Source organism: Balaenoptera physalus (assembly GCF_965194825.1).
Source record: "Balaenoptera physalus genome assembly, chromosome: 14".
NCBI lineage: Eukaryota > Metazoa > Chordata > Mammalia > Artiodactyla > Balaenopteridae > Balaenoptera > Balaenoptera physalus.
This window is the reverse complement of record NC_138893.1, coordinates 37,135,268-37,152,732: the sequence shown is the minus strand read 5'-3', so window position 1 is coordinate 37,152,732 and position 17,465 is coordinate 37,135,268. Positions and strand designations below refer to the sequence as shown.

The following is a 17,465-nucleotide window of genomic DNA, read 5'->3' as shown; positions in this document are numbered from 1 at the left end:
AAATAAATTTTGGTGCATAGAATGCATTGTCTCAACCAGTTATTCCCTTAAATAATGAGGATTTCATCATCCTCAGGCCAGAAACACCTGGCAGTCCTGAGGCTTGGCCCCGTATGGAGTATTTAATGAGCATGTGTACTTAGAAGGTACAGACTGAGGTGTAAACAGTGATTATATCCTGGAGTGGGGCTGTAGATCTTTAACATTGTCTCCTTTGGGTTCTCTGTATTTTTTTAAAAAAAACTCTTTACAATGAGCACTCCTTACTTAATTCATCTATTTCTTAAACTTGTAATTCCATAGTTGATAAATAATCCTACTAGGGACTACTTTATTTAAGAAAAGGAGAGAGTGAATGCAAATTTGGAGGGCTGACTTAAGGGAGATAAGCTCATGGGACCTATCCATGAGAATGGTCAATAGCTGGTGAATGGTATTACCCAAGAGAGCACAGGTATCCTTCCAAAAAAATAGTTGGGATGAGTGTGCAGGCACCTGCAATATCCCTGCATTAAGTACAGTCAGTGATTGTCCCAGTGGCTCTTGCTGAAGACACTCTGGTGACAAAGAATTTGGTCTGTGCTGTCACTCTTGGTGGGACTTTCTTTCTGCCTGGTGACTTGTGTGATCCTGGCAGGCGCTCACACCCTGGCTGAGCCATCAGGCTTCTGACAACCGTGATTTCCCTCATCCTTCCCCAGCCTTCATTACGTGTTCCTTCTCAAACGACAATCGTGAGCGAGCCCTGCCACCAAGGCTTCTGCAGCCCTGGCACCCAGAGCCCTTCCTTTCCTCCTGCTGCCCCCGTTTATCCTTGGGTACAGATCTGCCTCTTTCTGTCCCTCTTCCGACTTGCACTGGTGCCTTGTTTATTTGCACTGCTCCCCGGAATGCCAAGAACCTGGTTCCTCTAACGCCTTAGGTCTTGAAAGACCAAAAACACTATTTCTGCTATGTCTGTTCTCAGGCGAAAAAATTAGGTGAAACACCCCCTACCCACCAGGAGCTGAATCACCCAGAATACTAATAGCGAGCAGGGATTTTCTTTCCAAAGGGCCATTTCTGGAAAACAGCCTTTCTGACTTCCCCAGACTGAATGACTTCCAAGTTCCCTCTCTCTAAAGTTCCCTAATTCAATTAACTTGGTTTGACTTGCTCTCCTCTTCCATAACCATGCTTTCCGCCCTACTTTTGTTCTGTGCGGTCAGTTCTCCAACTGAGACGCTTCCCAGGTCTTCACACTTGCTGCCTTCCCGTTCTTTAATAATCCCTGCTTCCTGCCTTTGCGCATCCATTGCCCTCCTTTCGCCCCCCCACCCCTTCTTCAGAGGCGAGTCCTAAAGGACCCAACATCAAAACACCAGCACAGAGCATTCCTAGGAGATTTTTACATCCACAGGGAGCTGCAGGCTACAATGGAAGGAGTCTGAGTATTTGTAAACCAGCATTTTCTCCCATCCCATGTCTCCCCAGTCTTACCAATAAGCCCCGAGTAGGCGAGGAGGCAGTCAGCGTAGTTTTCCTTTAGACAGCTGCTGACAGACCTTGACTCCGGCTGGCAGTTGGTAAAAAAATCCGCCAGGCGAGATCTGCAACAGGAAGAAAGTAGGGGGTGGGGAATATGCTTTAAAATAGCCTAAGCTTCTGGACAGACATAACTTTTCTTTACTCCTTTCTTGATAGGCCTTTTTCCACACCGAAAAATACAGAGAACGTGAACTCTTAAAATATTGGCATCCTCTTTTATACGTGCCCCTAACCGTCCCCTCGCCCACCTGTGTGGGCGTCTTGCAGAGAAGTCTTCAGGGCCTATAACTGGAGAAATCTAGCTGCTTTGAAGTTTCCATTCAATATTTATTTCTGACTAGACTTATTTGCATCTTTAGGAAATATGCTTCTCCACACACTCACCGGAGATCCACACTGGGAAAATATTTACTTAATACAGAAACACGTCTCTGGCATCAAAAGAGGATGCTATAGCCCAACTGCTCCTGTAATTACTAGTGGCTTTAAAAATACGTGTTATCTGTCATCTAAGTCATGTCTCATCCACCACCCCAGGGAGGGGGCAGTGGTTTATTCCAGCCAAGTGATACTGAGGAGGAGCTCGCCTTTCCAGAACTGAAGGGAAAGGCAAAAGCGACGGGGTGACGCTGGCTCGGGTGCAATTTCACTGTCTGACCGGGTGGAGGGGGTCCACTGATCAAAGCGAAGCATCTGTCTGCAGTTTGCTATGCCTCCAGGGGCCAGCTCAGTCCACCCAGAAGCCCTGGGTGGTGGTGAAGGTGCAGAAGTGAAGACGGGGCTGTAGACAACACCGGTCTGGGGAGGAAAAGGGCTCTTTGTGGCCAACTGGCTGTTTTTCAGTCTAAAGAGGATATTGTTGGAGAAAGCCTGAATGAGAGCTGGGGCACCTCTGAGGTCATCCGAGCAGACCACAGCTCTATGTGAAGAACACAATGGACTTCAAGAGAATTTAAATTATCTGGCAATTATGGGAGACAACGGACGTTTGTCTTAGCTTTCTTCCCTTTAGCTCACCCGAGTTGCCAGCCAACATACCCAGGGCTGTTTTTACTTCTATCCACCCAAGAAACTGTATTTACTTAGCATACTTAATGATATAAACAAGCTTGCCTGGGTGGAGCTGAGCAAGGTAGGATGTCTGGAGAACACAGAGGTTTGTAAAAGGCCTGTAGGATGCACATTGTGTGTCCCTTTCCTACAACTTTAACTGGAAGGGGATTAAAAGGCCTGATGAAATTATCTAAGTTCACAGCACATTGAAAAGGATGGTTCGTATGGGATTGGTCTCTCCTTGAACCCTTGTAAACAAGGCGTGTCTGAGCTTCCCTACTTGTGCCAATCTGTACATCCCGTATGTCATGTGCCTGGTTCCATGACTGTGACCCCCCGGGGCAGGTGTTGAAGCTCTGCTTTATTTTCTTTGCACAGCACCTGACACTCCTCAGACAGGCCCTTTAGAACGCTTCCCAAGCAGGGCCATGTGCTGAAGCTAAGTGGCTTGGCAAAATCCTCCAAATGTGGCTCATGCGTATGCCTGTGTACGTGCCTGGATCTCTCCCACGGTCTAAGCCTAGTTGGTGTTTCCTGACTCTAACTGAACACGCTGAAAGGCATAAAACCTGGCCATTTTCTTTAGCCTGGTTAAAGGATTTATCTTTCAGAGGAAATCCCTAAAGGTGACTCAGGCTTACTCAACTGTCACCAATGGCATCCAGCTTGGATTGAGTGTTAATTTCAGAAGAGTTTCCCTGGTCATGAAAGTTAATGATCTCATGGCATTGGGCTACTAACTCTGCAAAGGCCAACTGTGGTTCAGGCAGCTGCGACTCCAGTTCTGCACACAACCCGATCAGCTCTCCGACCTGGCAGCCCCGCGCTCCCAGCTGCCCCGCGGAGACAGTCGAAAGGTCGCGCTGTCTCCGAGTCTCCTGTTTCTCGTAGCCTCTTGAGCAGACTATTAACTGAACAGCACCGTGATGCGGATTACTATCCTCCAGTGCGAGGCTAATGCCACCAGATTCATTTTACTTAACAACCTCAGAACTGACTCACAATTGGACTCTGGGATGAAAGGCTAATTGAGTCCGTCTGCTGCAGAGAACGTAACCCTGATTGGGAGGCTAAAACTAGATATACTGCTCTGAGCATCACCCAGACAGGCTGGTTCTGGAGAGAGGATTGTCAGCACAGATCCCGGTCCTAAGACAAAACCAAGCCAGTGGACGGCAGGAGTTTCAAAATAATCGTGAGCACATGCAGCGTAGCTAAAGCACTAACATTTCCCTGGTTCCTTCATCTTTGACCCACCTCCCCCTGCCGTTTATACTTGGAGACAGGATGGCCACTTTCTGTGATTCACATTTTACAGATAGAAAAACTGACGTCAGAGGAAGTTTATACAGTGGTTCCTGGAGCCGGCTCATTACGGGCAGACTGGCACCTTTTCACGAATTTTGCGAGTTGGTTAACATCACAGTGGTAGCCTGAAAGTGGCCTTGGTGGGAGTATTTACACAATGGTAATCAGCAAGCGCTACACATCAGGGTCTTGTGCTGTTCTTGGAGAACCAGTTGTTACATATTTACTGGCACAGTGCTCTTTAAAAACCAGCATGATGTAGTCAATCCCAGAGATGAAGGATGTGTCGGGTCTTGGGAGTTGAGTCCCAGCTCTTCCAGGACAGGCTTCCTCTCCCTTTGTGTCAAATGGCATGTCAAATGGTGTCGTAAATTAACCTCCAGTCTCCAGTATCTTCCAAAGAGAGAATACAGTCCTCCCCAAAGATCCTCACATCCCAGCAGCACAGTCCTCTGAAATCTCTCAAAGCAACGTGTGCAAATGATTACATGTATTGACAAAGCCTCTGACTTCCTGCCTGTTTCATTCACTGAATGATGGGTCAAGTGCTTGTGATAATAACGATGAATAAGTTCCCTGTCCCTGAGCTCAAATAACCTGTCATCTAGAAGCTGAGAGAAACAAGTAAAAAGATTATAATACTACAGTGGCTAGCTCTTGATAAAAGGTAAGAAAAGCTGCTAATAAAAATAACACAACGTGAATGAAGTGTTTAGTATATATTAGGTATGCCTTCATACACTTTATATTTTTTCCTGACAACTCTAATAAGGTAAGGACTATTACTTTGTTATCCTAATTTTACAGAGGGGGAAACCACAGCTTGAGAGGCTGTAATATTGAGACTGAGACTTGGAGGACGGCGAGGATCCTTCAGGAAAAGGTGGAAGAGGGTACTCCGGGCAGAAGGAAGCAGTATGTGATAAAGTAACCATATTCTTAATAATCCCGGGGTAACAATTACGGAGTGTTTGTACCTGCCAGGCACTGATCTAAGTGTTTGGCATGAATTCACATATTTAATTTTCACAACGACCTTAGTAGGTGATACTATCAGCCCCATTTAACAGACGGAGACACTGAGGGAAAGAGAGGTTAAGTAACTCCTTCCAGGTTGTAGAGCTCTGTGCTGGAGCTGGAATGTGACCACATTCTGTGGGACTCCAGAGCTGGAGGACATTCTCAACCACTACACCTAACACGTGCATCATCCAGAAAACTGTCAGTCGATCACTTGAGATGGTGGGACCACGGGAGGCAAATGGCTGAGTGACAGAGATGGTGCTGGCAAGATCACCAAGGACCTTGAATGACCTAAGAGTTTGGATTTTATCCTGAAAGCAGTGGGAGTCACAGAAGGATTTTAAACAGAGAAGTAACATGAGCAGATCTGCAGAGCAGGAAGACTCTTGGGTGTCTCAGTTATTAAGCAAAGATTTGCTTGAGACCTCTTCTGTGTCCCCCCTGCTCTAACAGCGATGAGAAGAGCAGGACACTGGCCAAAGCCAGGAGGGACAATGGTGTTGGAGGCTGCAGCCGGCGGAGAATTGAGGGCCAGAAGGGGAGGAGGGAAGGAGGATGCCCTGAACGGTGGGTGTTGCTAGAATGAAAGTCAAGACTGCCAAAAGGTGGGGGCAGAATCAGGGTGTGAACAGCTCAGTAGACAGGGGTGCCATGGAATGTGGAGGGGGACCCGGGAGAGGACAGTCTGCAAGGAAGATAGTGAGGTGGCCTGTGGGTGTGCTAAGGTCATGGCGCCTTGGGAGTCAAGCGCCTAGTAGGTTGTGCGAGCCCCGGACCTTCATCTGTCCAGTTGCCAAGCAGCCCCAGCATCCCAGGACCGCCCCCTGCACACGACCTCCTGCCCACGCTGGGTTAGGAATCACGCCGTAACCTTTTTCAGTGGCTTCCTCCGCCTGGGCTGCAGTGATGCAAACAAGAGAGCTTACATGGCCAGTGTGGGATTAACAAAGAAATTCCACGACTGCATTTCTTCTGGAGACATGAAATCTCCATGACGACAGCAGTGATGAACCTGATTGTTTTTCTCTAAGAAAATGAATAGGCGCTAAAGTAGAAATGTATCTCCCTGCGAAAGAGAAACTTCCCACCCTTAAAGAGAAGAAAAAGGCCGGCAAATGCCAAGTTGGCCTTAGGAAATCTGCTGAAGAGAAAACACTGGTTTATGCAGAAAATATCATATTAAAGGAAGCATGCGGCTAACTGGAAATAGAAAAATGATTATAATGATAAAATCTAGGAGCGCCTTAAACAGCAGATGGTCTTTTGACCGTGGGGGGAAAATCATTTACCTACTTTTTCTGTTACCATTTTAAGGAAAATAGTGTTATGGCAAACAGGTAAAAAACATACTAGTAATGCCCAGTTTCACTCATCGTGGATTATTCTAATCCTTTAAATGTTTTTTTTTTTTTCCAGGGCAAATCCCGTACTTGGACACAAGCTGTGTGCTTGCTGGAATGGAGACCTGGACAAAGAATTGTGAGATCCTGAAAGAGATCCAGGCTCTGACACTAAGAAACCAGAGTTCCTGAACACGATGCTTGACTACTTAGCTCTTGGATTTCCCTTCCACTTCAGAAAGACAGTCTATTGGACACTTGAAGCTACTTGGAAAAAAAAAATCCACTTGTTTTTGAAGCATTCTTATTATTTTCATCCATGATCCCATTCCACCATTACACATGATTTAGTGCCAAAGCATTTGGTTTCCTTTGAGTATAGAGACCAGATCTTTCTAGTGGATCCCCTAGTCTCACGTGCGAGAAAGCTGAGGGCCAAAGAGGTTAAGGTCCTGCTCACTGACACATGGTAAGTGGTGGCAGAGGGGCCTTCACTGGAAGAGGAATCGCCAACTGCCTGTAACAGCCCTGGAAGGAGCGAGTGAGGAGGGTGCTGGACTTTAATTACCCTGGGATTGAATTAAAGTCGTCAAGTGTCTAATTGCTCTGTGTCTCCCACCGTCTGACCAGCTTTTCTTCAGAGCCTTCTACCTAAGGTTCCCCTGATTTCACAGCCTCAGCGAGTGCTTTGCCTGCAATGCTGGGGCTCAGGAGGGGCCAGAGGGTGCAGACAGACTCTGCCCAAGACGGTGGTGAGTTTGTCAATGAGTGAGGCTCCCCTTTAATTAAGGAGTCTTTGGGGCAACATCACTGCCCATACAAGACTTGCCGATCCACCAGCAACTCAAACTTGGAACCGGATCCATTTATTCATCTGCTCAGGTAAGAAATCACTGGCATTTTTCTCTGAATCCAACGTGAATGTTAGGGCTTTCAAGTCTTGGTTTTCAACTCAAGCCATTTAGTTTCTGAAAGCTTTCTCAATGGGTCAGTTAGAGGAGCCCAAAAATGACAGGCCTGGGAGTGACATGCATCTGTTTCTAATCCCAGCCCTACCTTCCATGGTTAAATACCTTAGTAAGGTATTTAACATCTCCAATCCTCAGTTTCTTCACCTGGAAAATGGGGCCAATGGTATCTAGAGTTGCCTTAAATGGTTGCTGTGACACCTAAGTGACAATTATATAAAGCACCTCGCTCAGAACCTGGAATACACGTTGCCCAATACATTTTTACTTCACATCCCTTCATCTTTTCTCCCCAATTTCTGGTCCATTCTAATGGGAAGCCCTTGCAACAGAAACATATAGCAAGCTCAACACAGAGAAACATACATTTTTATCTTCTGCTGGCCCTTATATTACATACAGGCAGACCTCAGAGACATTGCGGGTTCAGTTCCAGATCACTGCAATAAAGCGGATGTTGCTTTAAAGCAAGTCACACGAATTTTTTGGTTTCCCAGAGCGTATAAAAGTTATGCTTCACTAAACCACAATCCATTAAGTGAGCAATAGCATTATGCCTAAAAAAATGTATGTACCTTAATTAAAAATACCTTATTGTTAAAAATGCCAAAACAACTGCAATAATAACATCAAAGATCACTGATCACAGAGCACCATAACAAATACAGCAATAATTTAAAAGTTTTAAATATTACAAGGATTACCAAAATGTGACACAGAGACACGAAGTGAGCAAATACTGTTGGAAAATGGTGCTGATAGACTTGCTCAACGCAGGGTTGTTGCAAACCTTCAATCTGTACAAAACACAGTTTCTGCAAAGTGCAATAAAATGAAGTATGTATTTAGAACAGGTTAATCTGTGTAACTGAGGGCGGTAAGTCTGACCAAAACAAATTTGACAAGTCCGAAGCCAGGTATCCTGAGGTGTTACTTAAAACCTCTCAGTCATATGAGCTTATAGAATAAAAGCATTTTAAGAAGAGCTACTTTTTCCCAGGCATTTAGGGGGAAAAGACATATTTTTTTAAATGACTAAATATCAGTAAATTTGTTAATACTGCTAATGTTTTATGCAGAATAAAATCAATTAGAAAAACATGCTGCCCAAATCAGCCCTGGGATGACAAAGCAAGAGCACTGGAATGGTAATTTTCTGGAACAGTGACACAAAACAGATTTTTCCTCTTTCTGTTTTTAGAAAATTACCTTAGCCCTTCTTCTCCGGCAGCCTACTGGAGAGCACATCTGGAAAGCATCCTTCAGCAAATCAGAGCCTATGTTAAACATATTTTGCAGGGAGTGTATTCTTGCTTTGCTGTTTCCCACTTTGGACTGTACATTCTGGCTTCCCGAAGCAGAGGCCCAGTGTTTGCCAGGGGCAGGCTGTGAAGCTGGGGGGCTCGGGCTGCTCTTCAGAAAGATCAAGTCCTCCCGCTGCCTGGGAGCCAATGTGACCTCTCTGGAGCAACGGCCCTGGGGCAGGTTTGCACGCCACAGGCACAGATGCTCAAAGCTCCACTGTGTTCCTCAGCCCCTTAATGTGGGTCCCCACTCCTGGCAGGATGATGAAAGCCTCAGCCAACGATGTGCTTCTTGGTGACTTAGCCAGACCGCGGCCACATGTTGTTGGGAAATAGAGCCGTGAGGTCCAAGAAGCTCTCAAGACTTGCCTAATGCTTTATTTTCCTGGGACAGGAAGGCCCCTGTGACCAAGTCGAAATCAATGCCTGTTGCCCCCAAATCCCTGCTCAGCCTCATCCAGATTCTTAGGCCCATTTAACCAAATGCCCCACACCTGCGCCCCTCACCCTGGGGAGTCCCTGCTCATCTGGCTCCTTGGCAGCTCCTGGCCTAGCACCTGGGTCACAGGAGGCTGAGGTCACTGCCCTCTGAACTTGACCCACAGGAAGATGGAATGCAGGTGGAGCCACGCATCATTTTAGCCCATGTGTCCTGCTTGGGGTCTATCTCTAAGGGTGAGGGCTCAGTGAAAGCAGGCTGCAGGGCAGAGATGCGATGCCTCCTTAACCTTTCTGATCACATCAAACTGCAGCAGCCCTGCCCCACCCCCCCACCAAGGGAAGCCCAGGTCAGCATCAGATCAATCTCGGCATCCCTCGGGAAGTCACCTTGCATGAACACTGACAGCCATCAATCAACATCTGCAGAGCGGCTGACACAGCTTGACAACAAATCTCTACGTGGCAAATCTGGAAGTTGGCAACGGAATCCATCCCAACCTAGAAGAGGCTCTCTGCGGCCCCTGATTGGATGCCCCAGAGCTGCCCTTCAGCTGGGGCTCCTCCCTTCCCCTCCCTCCGCAAATTTCTCCAATGCACACACTGATGGCCACTCTCTAAGCAGACTGTACGTCATCATGGGAGCACAGACACATTGCGAACAACCCTATGCTTTGTGGCCAAGTCAAATAAGTTGTTTTATATTATCCATGCTACAGTACGTCTCTAGCGCAGAAAATGTAGCTTTGGTGGTACTTGCTTTTACAGGAAGAAACTGAGGGAGAAAAGAAATTGGGGGTTTTTCTGGATGATGAAATTATCATTAATCTCTCAGGTATCCAACAGCTGTCTGTGACAAAGATGCTAAAACTCTTTGAGTAAGTCGTATCCATTAAGTTTTCTATATTTCTGCAGGGAATCTTTAGTGATCAGTTTTGTGACTTTTGGCCACAAGGAGAAAAAGAAATAGAAATCTAGATGTTCAGCCGATCTTTCGCCAGTAGAACCATACCTTAAAACTCCAGACCAACACGTTGTGAATTTACTTCATGTAGAACTGTGCAGGTACCTCCACCTTCAGGAGTGAATTACAGAAGTTGCCTTACATTCATCCTGAAATCTAAGAAGCTCTAAGTCAACTGCTCAGGTACCCAGGGCAGCAAAGGTCACCCACCATGCTTCCATTTACTTATGCCCACTCTTGCTTCAGAAAAAATTTTGAGATGAATTCGAATGTAGCTTTGATGCAACAGAATAAATGTAAAAATTAGCGAGGGTATTTGGGGCCAAAGAAAGGTAAGACAGAGGTAGAGGTGCAGTCAGTACAAAATGCACACATACACCTGGCTAGATGAAAGCTAAGTACTTGGCTCTGTGCTTTCTAGAAACCACTGGGAAGAGGGGGGAAGTAACTAGTTCCACAATTCGTGATATACCGAAAATCAGAAACAAGACAGATGCTCAGAAGAAAATCTACTGTGGGGGGCCGAACAATGACCCACGAAGATGTGTACACTCTAGGCCCTGGAACCTGAGACCTAAGGCTATGTCACCTGACATGGTAATAGCACCTTTGCAGATGTGATGAAAGTTGTGGGCCTTGAGGGGGGTAGATTATCCTGCACTATCCAGGTGGGCCCAGTGTAATCCCAAAGGTCCTTAAAAGTGGAAGAGGGAGAAAGATAAGAAGGTGAGAGTAATACAATGGGAGAAAGACTGGACCAGCCTTTGCTGATTTGGAAGATGGAGGGAGGGGCCATGAGCCAAGGAATGAGGGCAAAAAGCAATAATGTATATTTGCCCCTAAAGCTTCTGTAAGGAACTCAGCCCTGCGGATGCCTTGAGTTCAGCTCAGTGGGATCAGGGCAGTACTCCTGACCTTCAGAACCGGAAGAGAATACGTCTGTGTGACTTAAAGCCACCGCGTTTGTAGTAATTTGTTACAGCAGCAACAGAAAATGAAAACACTATGAAACGGCAGTAAAGGTTTTGCAGATGGAATCTGAAAATGGGCCAGGACTTAAATTTCAGTTCAACCACTTACTAACCATGACATTTTGGGCACGTACCTTAACTTTTCTGAAGCCTAATTTACTCTGGTAGAATGACAGGAAGTCCTTCCAAGGGTTCCTGAAGGATTACGTACGTGTACCTGGCACCTAGCACCTGTTTACAACTGTTCCAGATTCCTAGATGAGGATAGGGCTCATAGCACTGTTGCTTCCTGCTCTGCTCTGACCTTGAGACCTCTATGAAGCCCCAGGGTAGAGATGACCGCACTGATATTTCCCTTAGAATCCATCTGCTAATAACTTGGCAGATGAAATGCTTTGTCCTGAGGTCACTAATTCACCTATTCAAGGTCTGTATGTGCTCGATAATCTCACGATTAACATCGGGCTTACACCTTCCATTAGGACGGAAGAGAGATTTCTCCTGTGAGTCCTCTACGTCTTCAAGCAGAGAAATGAGTTTTACAGGACAATGGACTCAAACCCACAGAAAAACAGGTCAAGGCAATTCTACAGGTCACTACATATGATCCCTATATGATGTCCTCTGCTGGCCTGGTTGGCATCAGGCCTGTGTCAATTTAAGGAGGTGCTGTCTGCAGCCTCAGAAGCAAATGTCAAACCATGATGTTTATAGCTAGAGAAACTGAACTCTAATGACTTCAGGGAAACACAGGTAAATTCTAGAAATTATCCCAAATGCTGCCTGGCCTCCTTCAGTCAAACCTTGCTTCTTCAAGGGTTCCCAGAAGATGAAAAATTAAAATTACACAGGCTCTCTTGATTTTACTAATTTGCAAAACTCCCCCCTTGTCCCTATCCCCAAAGGACAGCCCTGTGGTACCTGAGCCCCAAGCTTCAAGCTCTGCTCAGCCAAATATTAATTTATCTTCCACACATTGAAGGAGCCTAGTTGCTGTGCCCTGGGAGTGGGTGTGGGGACGGCGGAAGACACATGGATGTCTGAATGGTAACAGCCTGCACTTGCACAAACAGACTTTAAGCAGAAACATATGAAAAGAAGATCTCCTATTAATCCTTAATAGGGTTTCAGACTTCCTAAGGAAAATTATGTTCAATAGTAAATACACACTAGGTCATTTTTCTTCCAGGCAAGTTGTTTTAAGGTCAACAGAGACTTTGAGCTCGGCAAACAACTAGTCCCTAATATCTTCCTTCCTAGATGGGGCATTGCTTGGGAGACGGAATTGTGGTGTTACATGTCAAAAGAATAAATCACTTATTCCACTGCCATCAGATGATAATTCTCCCCTTTTTTCAGAAAATCCATACTCTTGGTAGTGATCCATTCTCACGTTTAACATCCTCTTGTCAACAGCACCCTTCCACCCCGCTCCATACCCCACTGCACCCCGCCACCCCAGTTTCTACATTTTACCTAAAGCTCCCAGCTGAATTTAAAACTACATTCCTCCTTTTTTTTCCCTGTAGGGCAGAGCGGCTGTTTTCCATGGTTTGCATAAGCCATTTTCTAATAAACTGTCCCCTCAACCACTCCACCCAAACAGGGCTTATTTTGACCCATTCACAGTGAACTCAAGGGTCTCCTCTGAGCCCTCCCACCAATCCCCTCCCTGGCTCTGAGCCCCATGGAGGGCGTGGCTTTGGCTTTTCGGCCCACACCTCCCCTCCATCACTCTCTTTTTCACATCTTCACTTTGATGATACACTGCTTGCACCATGAGAAGGTGAGCACCTGGGATTATGCCTGGCGTAAAGCAGATGTTCAGAAAATATGTGTTGAATGAGTGAGTGAATAAATGAATGAATGAATCCAAGTGCGACACACTATGGCTCCAATCACCTAGAGACCAATACTCATCATGGACATCTTGGCGTTACAGTTGGGCACAGATGAGGAGAAACAGCAGCCCACGTCTAACTACTCCAGACACTGCACTAACAGCTATGTTCGTCTAGAGCCGGTCACTGTGCCTGATGCGTCATACGCCTGGGTCACTTAATACCCGATAACCTGACCAGCCAGGTTAGTCTTATTTTACAGTAGAGGACCCTGGGGTTCAGAAAGGCCACCAGCCGGCCACAATCACGGAGCTGGTAAGAGTTAGAGCCAGATTTTGAAAAGAAAACCACAGACTCTCTCTCCAGCTCACACTCACCCCCACAGCAATGAAAGAATTGATGTTCCATCTTTTCATTTTAGTTCTTGGACATTTGCCGCCACTTTGCTGTGATCTGTGCACACAAGAAGCCGAAATCTGATTTAAGGGGATGTAAGTGATCTTTACTAGGCTCAATAAAGTGTAATGACAGAATCAGTGGGCATTCTTTTGGTTTAATAGTGCTTGCAGTTTAAAAACATAAAAAAAATAATATCTGTTGTTACTGTGCAGTAAGGCCCAAATGCAATCCTGCGACACAGCCGTGTTCATCTTGGCCCAGGCTGTCCCTCACTGGGCATCCCACCTCCTCAGGCTGTGTACACCGTCACCCCTCATCAAGAAGTGAGGGGGGCAAAACGTGGGGCTCCCCAGGCCCACAGGGAGAAGCCAGCAGCCCCTCAAGCACCCTTTCCTGGCTGCAGGGACCACTCCTAAGGCTGGGCACAGGAGGCACCAGGCAGGGGCTGGCCTGGCCGGGATCATCTCCTCTGGTGCCTTCCCACTGTGCCCGGCACCCATCAGCTCCGGGAAGGGCAGACACGCATGTGGGCCCCTTCCCGGAGCTGATGGGTGCCGGGCACAGTGGGAAAGGGAGTGAGCCCCGAAGTCACACCGTGGGTTCCAATCCCAAGAGCCCCCGCTGCTGCTTCAGCTCTGCATCTCCCCAAGTATGAAACACAAGCACCAAGAGCAGGGCTGTGGGAGGATTACGGCCCAGAACCCAGTGCCTGGCACAGAGTTCAGTGCTCCATGAAGGGCCGATATGAGTGCTGCCATTACTACTCTCAGGGTGCTTTCAACGCCGGCCCCATCTCTCCAATCACAGCCTTGTGAGGCAGGTAATGGGGCAGGTAATGTCTCTCCTCCTTCACACGAAGGGACAGGTGTACGGGAAGCACGTGCATTCTCCAGGACCCTCAGCCAAGGAGGGTCACAGCTTCAGCTGGGTTCTGGAGGCACCTGAGGCCAGCACACCCTGCCCCAGTGCGGACAAGGACACTAAGCCTGGCTCCCTCAAGAGGGCGCTCTCCCACGCGGCTTGGAATAGAGTCCCGTGGACAGGCAGTATTTAGTGGCACCTCTTGTATACCCAGAAAACACCGCTTCCTGCTCTCTCTGAGCCTAGGGATGGTGGGGAGCAGCCCAGAGAGAGCCCCGGGCCTGAGGCTTGTGGAGTGGACTCGTAGAGGCGCCTCGGCATCCAGTCGCCCAGGACCAAGGGTGCTGATCTCCAACTCGGTCATCTAGCACCTAGCACAGTGTCCGGCGCACTGGGTTCAACAAGGACACCAACCTTCCAAGGACCAGGGTCACTGAGCACCTACAATGCAAGATGCTGTGTGTGAAGCAGTGGCTGTAGTGGGACAAGGACGAAGATGGAGATACAGCCCCGCTGGGACACTGCATCTGACCTCCCACCAGCTGCACCCACCACCTGCCCTCTCCTGTGACCAGCAATGAGCTAGGAGTGAAACAGCCTGCATATTTATTTGTGCAGGTCAAGGCTCACGGTGATCTTGGCTCACGGGATCATAGCACTTTGGAATCTTGAACATCCGTGTGTGGTTGAGTAACCCGTGTCATAGCCCCACCATAGGCGCTGCCCATCCCATGCTCCCTCCTGAGAACCAAAGATGCTTCCACTTGGAAAAAGTGACAAGAAGAGCAGAGTAAAGCATGTCAGCTTTCCTTATTTGAATAGCTCAGGTCAAAGATTGCTCCGAAGGTCATTTTAGAAGGAGGATTTCTATTCAAATAATTGCTCTAAAACACTGTTTTGCTTTGCATTTTTTTCCAGCATAACTCAGACAAATGAATTCCAATCTCAGGCCAAGCTCAGCCTATGGATGACAGGCTGTCTACTTCCTCTGCACACTGAGGGCAAGGTTCCGCCCTGCAGTGGGGCCGCTAAATAGATACATGTTGGCCATGGCTCAGCAGCCTCTGTTTCTGAGGAGCTATCACCTGGGAAGACCTTCGAGTCCTTCACAGTGAATCCCACAGCCCTCCAAATAGAGCCCAACCTTAGTGCAGCCGAGAAACTGCCCAGGTGTTTTCTCCTCCCCTTCCCCAACCTGGGCTAACAGTCACCTCAGTCACAGTGGTGAGGCCTCTCCGAGGTCCTCTGCTAAGTCTCAATGCCCCACAGGGCCCATCTGGCTGCTCACTCCTTCCCATCCTCAGCTTGCAGACCCCTAGAGCAGAGTGAGGCCCATCAGCCTAGGTCATCACCTGGTCAACACACCTTAAGGCAGCGGGTTTCCAAGTGTGGACCCCAGACCAGCAGCAGCAGCACTGGGAATGATCTAGAAATGCAAATTATCCAGTCCCACCCCGGACCTCATAGATCAGAAACTGATCTTGACTGCCGGCTAAAGCTGGAGAACCACCGCCCTGGAGCAACGGCACCTGGGAGAAGTCCGGGACCCCCTCTTGCAGGGGGTGTGTGCATACACTCCATGTGGACGCCCTGGGCCCTGCAAAGCACCTGGCACTCCAGTCCTGCTGAGCCAGTGAATGAACCAACCACCCACCAGAACGCTGAGCAGAAAACTTTCTCAAACCGTATCTGTAGCTAAAAATGTTTCAACTCGAATTTTTGAACTTGGAACATGGAAGAGGCATTTCCCATTTGCTTTGGTCTACTTCCACAGAAAGGTTTTCTAGCATGACAATATCAAGATCCTTTGCTGGAGTGAACATCCACAGAGAGGTGACATTCTCTCTCCCCAGCCCCCATCCTAAGAAGTCTAAGGCTGTCAGACGGAGCCAGCTAACCCTCCAATAGGAATTCCAACTGCTGAGTGCTCACAGAACTCTCCAACTGCCAGCTTCCCGGCATTTCCGATTCTAAGGGCTATCCCAGGCCCAAGGTCATTACAATCCTTTAGTTTCCGCCATGGCAAATGATGATGGAGTGGGGAGAGCAGAGAGGGGCTGCACCTGAGATGGCTCACATTCCAAGGACCAGACATTTACCTGTGACACTCTGACCAAGCCCCTACCACCGAGTCTTGGGCACAAAGTGCTTTTACAAGTCATTACAGAGTTCCGCCTGACTGAGCTGAATACGAGGCTGAAATGCTTTGTCGAGCTAGAAACCAGAAGGAAGGTGTTGTCAGGAGGGGATCTCTCAGGGCAGGAAACCAAGCTGAGCCAGATCCCCTTGTCAAACAGGCCCAGAGTGACAGCCGATGGGAAGCTCAGCAGCTTTCTGGTTACTGGTACCCATTTCCAACTGGAAGGGCTATGGCCCCGGCTCCCATCCCCACCTCCCCCAGCCTCACCATCCTGACACACTGGAGTGAACACGTGGGCACGAGGCAGCCACACACACACCCAGACTGTCTTAGTTGCAGGAGACCACGGAGACACTTGTGCACACACGTCTTCTAGCCCAAGATGATTCTGGTCCTAGTGCAGCAGTTCTCAAAGAGAGGTCTGGGGACCCTGGCAATCTCAGAGAGCCTTTTAGGGTTCTTGAAGTCAAAACTATCTTCCCAGCCATACTAAGTTCTGATTTATCTTTCTAACTCTCAGGCTCTCAAGAGAGTACCGTGGAGTTTTTCCAGAGGCCACGTGACGTGGGATACTGCAAAAGTCTGAATGCCGAAGCAGATAGAAGAATCAAGGCGTCATCTGGTCCGACATTAGATTTGTAAAAGTGTAAAATGATGCCATGCTTCTCCCTAAACTTTTTTGTTCTGGAAAAGGTAATGATTTTTTAAAATAAAACTATGTTCTGTTATTTATGGTAACATGTAACGGGCATCTCGGTGTTATTTTGAAATGAAGTGATAAATACGTAAACACTTCTTCAGCTTTGATTCCCAATATGGTAAGTATTGATAGACTTAGCCCACAGATGCAAAAGCCCTTTGGGATCCTCAGTAATTTTAACAATATAAAGGAGTTCTGAAACTGAAAGGTTTGAAAACTACTGTTCTAACGAGAAGTGAAATACTTTTGATGAGGGGCACTTAAGTCTTACTTTGACAAGATCCAAAGCCCTCTTACTTACAATTTTTGTTTTAAGATGAATAAATAAAGAGTTAAAAACAAAATCACCTCCAGTCTCCAATTCCACACACTCTGAGGAGGGTGATGCGGGTGGTTTTCAAGAGACGCACACATTGCACCCGAAGCAGGGGCACAGCGGACAGAAGCCAGGCTCTGCAGCCCTGCAGACCCTCCGGGCGTTCATTCCAGTGGCACCACGTGGGTGACTGCAGAAGTTGCTCAAGATTGCACCTCCTCATCCGTGAGCCGGGGACGAGGACGGCCCTCACTTCCGGGGTCGTTGTGAAGTGCTTAGCACAGTACCCGGCGCACTGCAAATGTCACATAA

The 17,465-nt window shown here is 47.6% G+C and overlaps 2 protein-coding genes across 4 annotated transcripts in view; one reads left to right on the top strand and one right to left on the bottom strand.

Moving 5' to 3' along the window:
• The window catches only part of CCDC172 (coiled-coil domain containing 172), a 335,882-nt gene that overhangs the window by 42,703 nt on the left and 275,714 nt on the right, over positions 1-17,465 (top strand). The window lies entirely within an intron of this gene.
• Positions 1-17,465, bottom strand: part of GFRA1 (GDNF family receptor alpha 1) — a 222,125-nt gene that overhangs the window by 47,052 nt on the left and 157,608 nt on the right. For all 3 annotated transcript variants that reach the window (XM_082423430.1, XM_082423429.1, XM_082423431.1), the window contains one exon: positions 1,480-1,589. In XM_082423430.1, the coding sequence (XP_082279556.1) occupies positions 1,480-1,589 (110 nt within the window). The remainder of the gene's footprint in view (positions 1-1,479; positions 1,590-17,465) is intronic.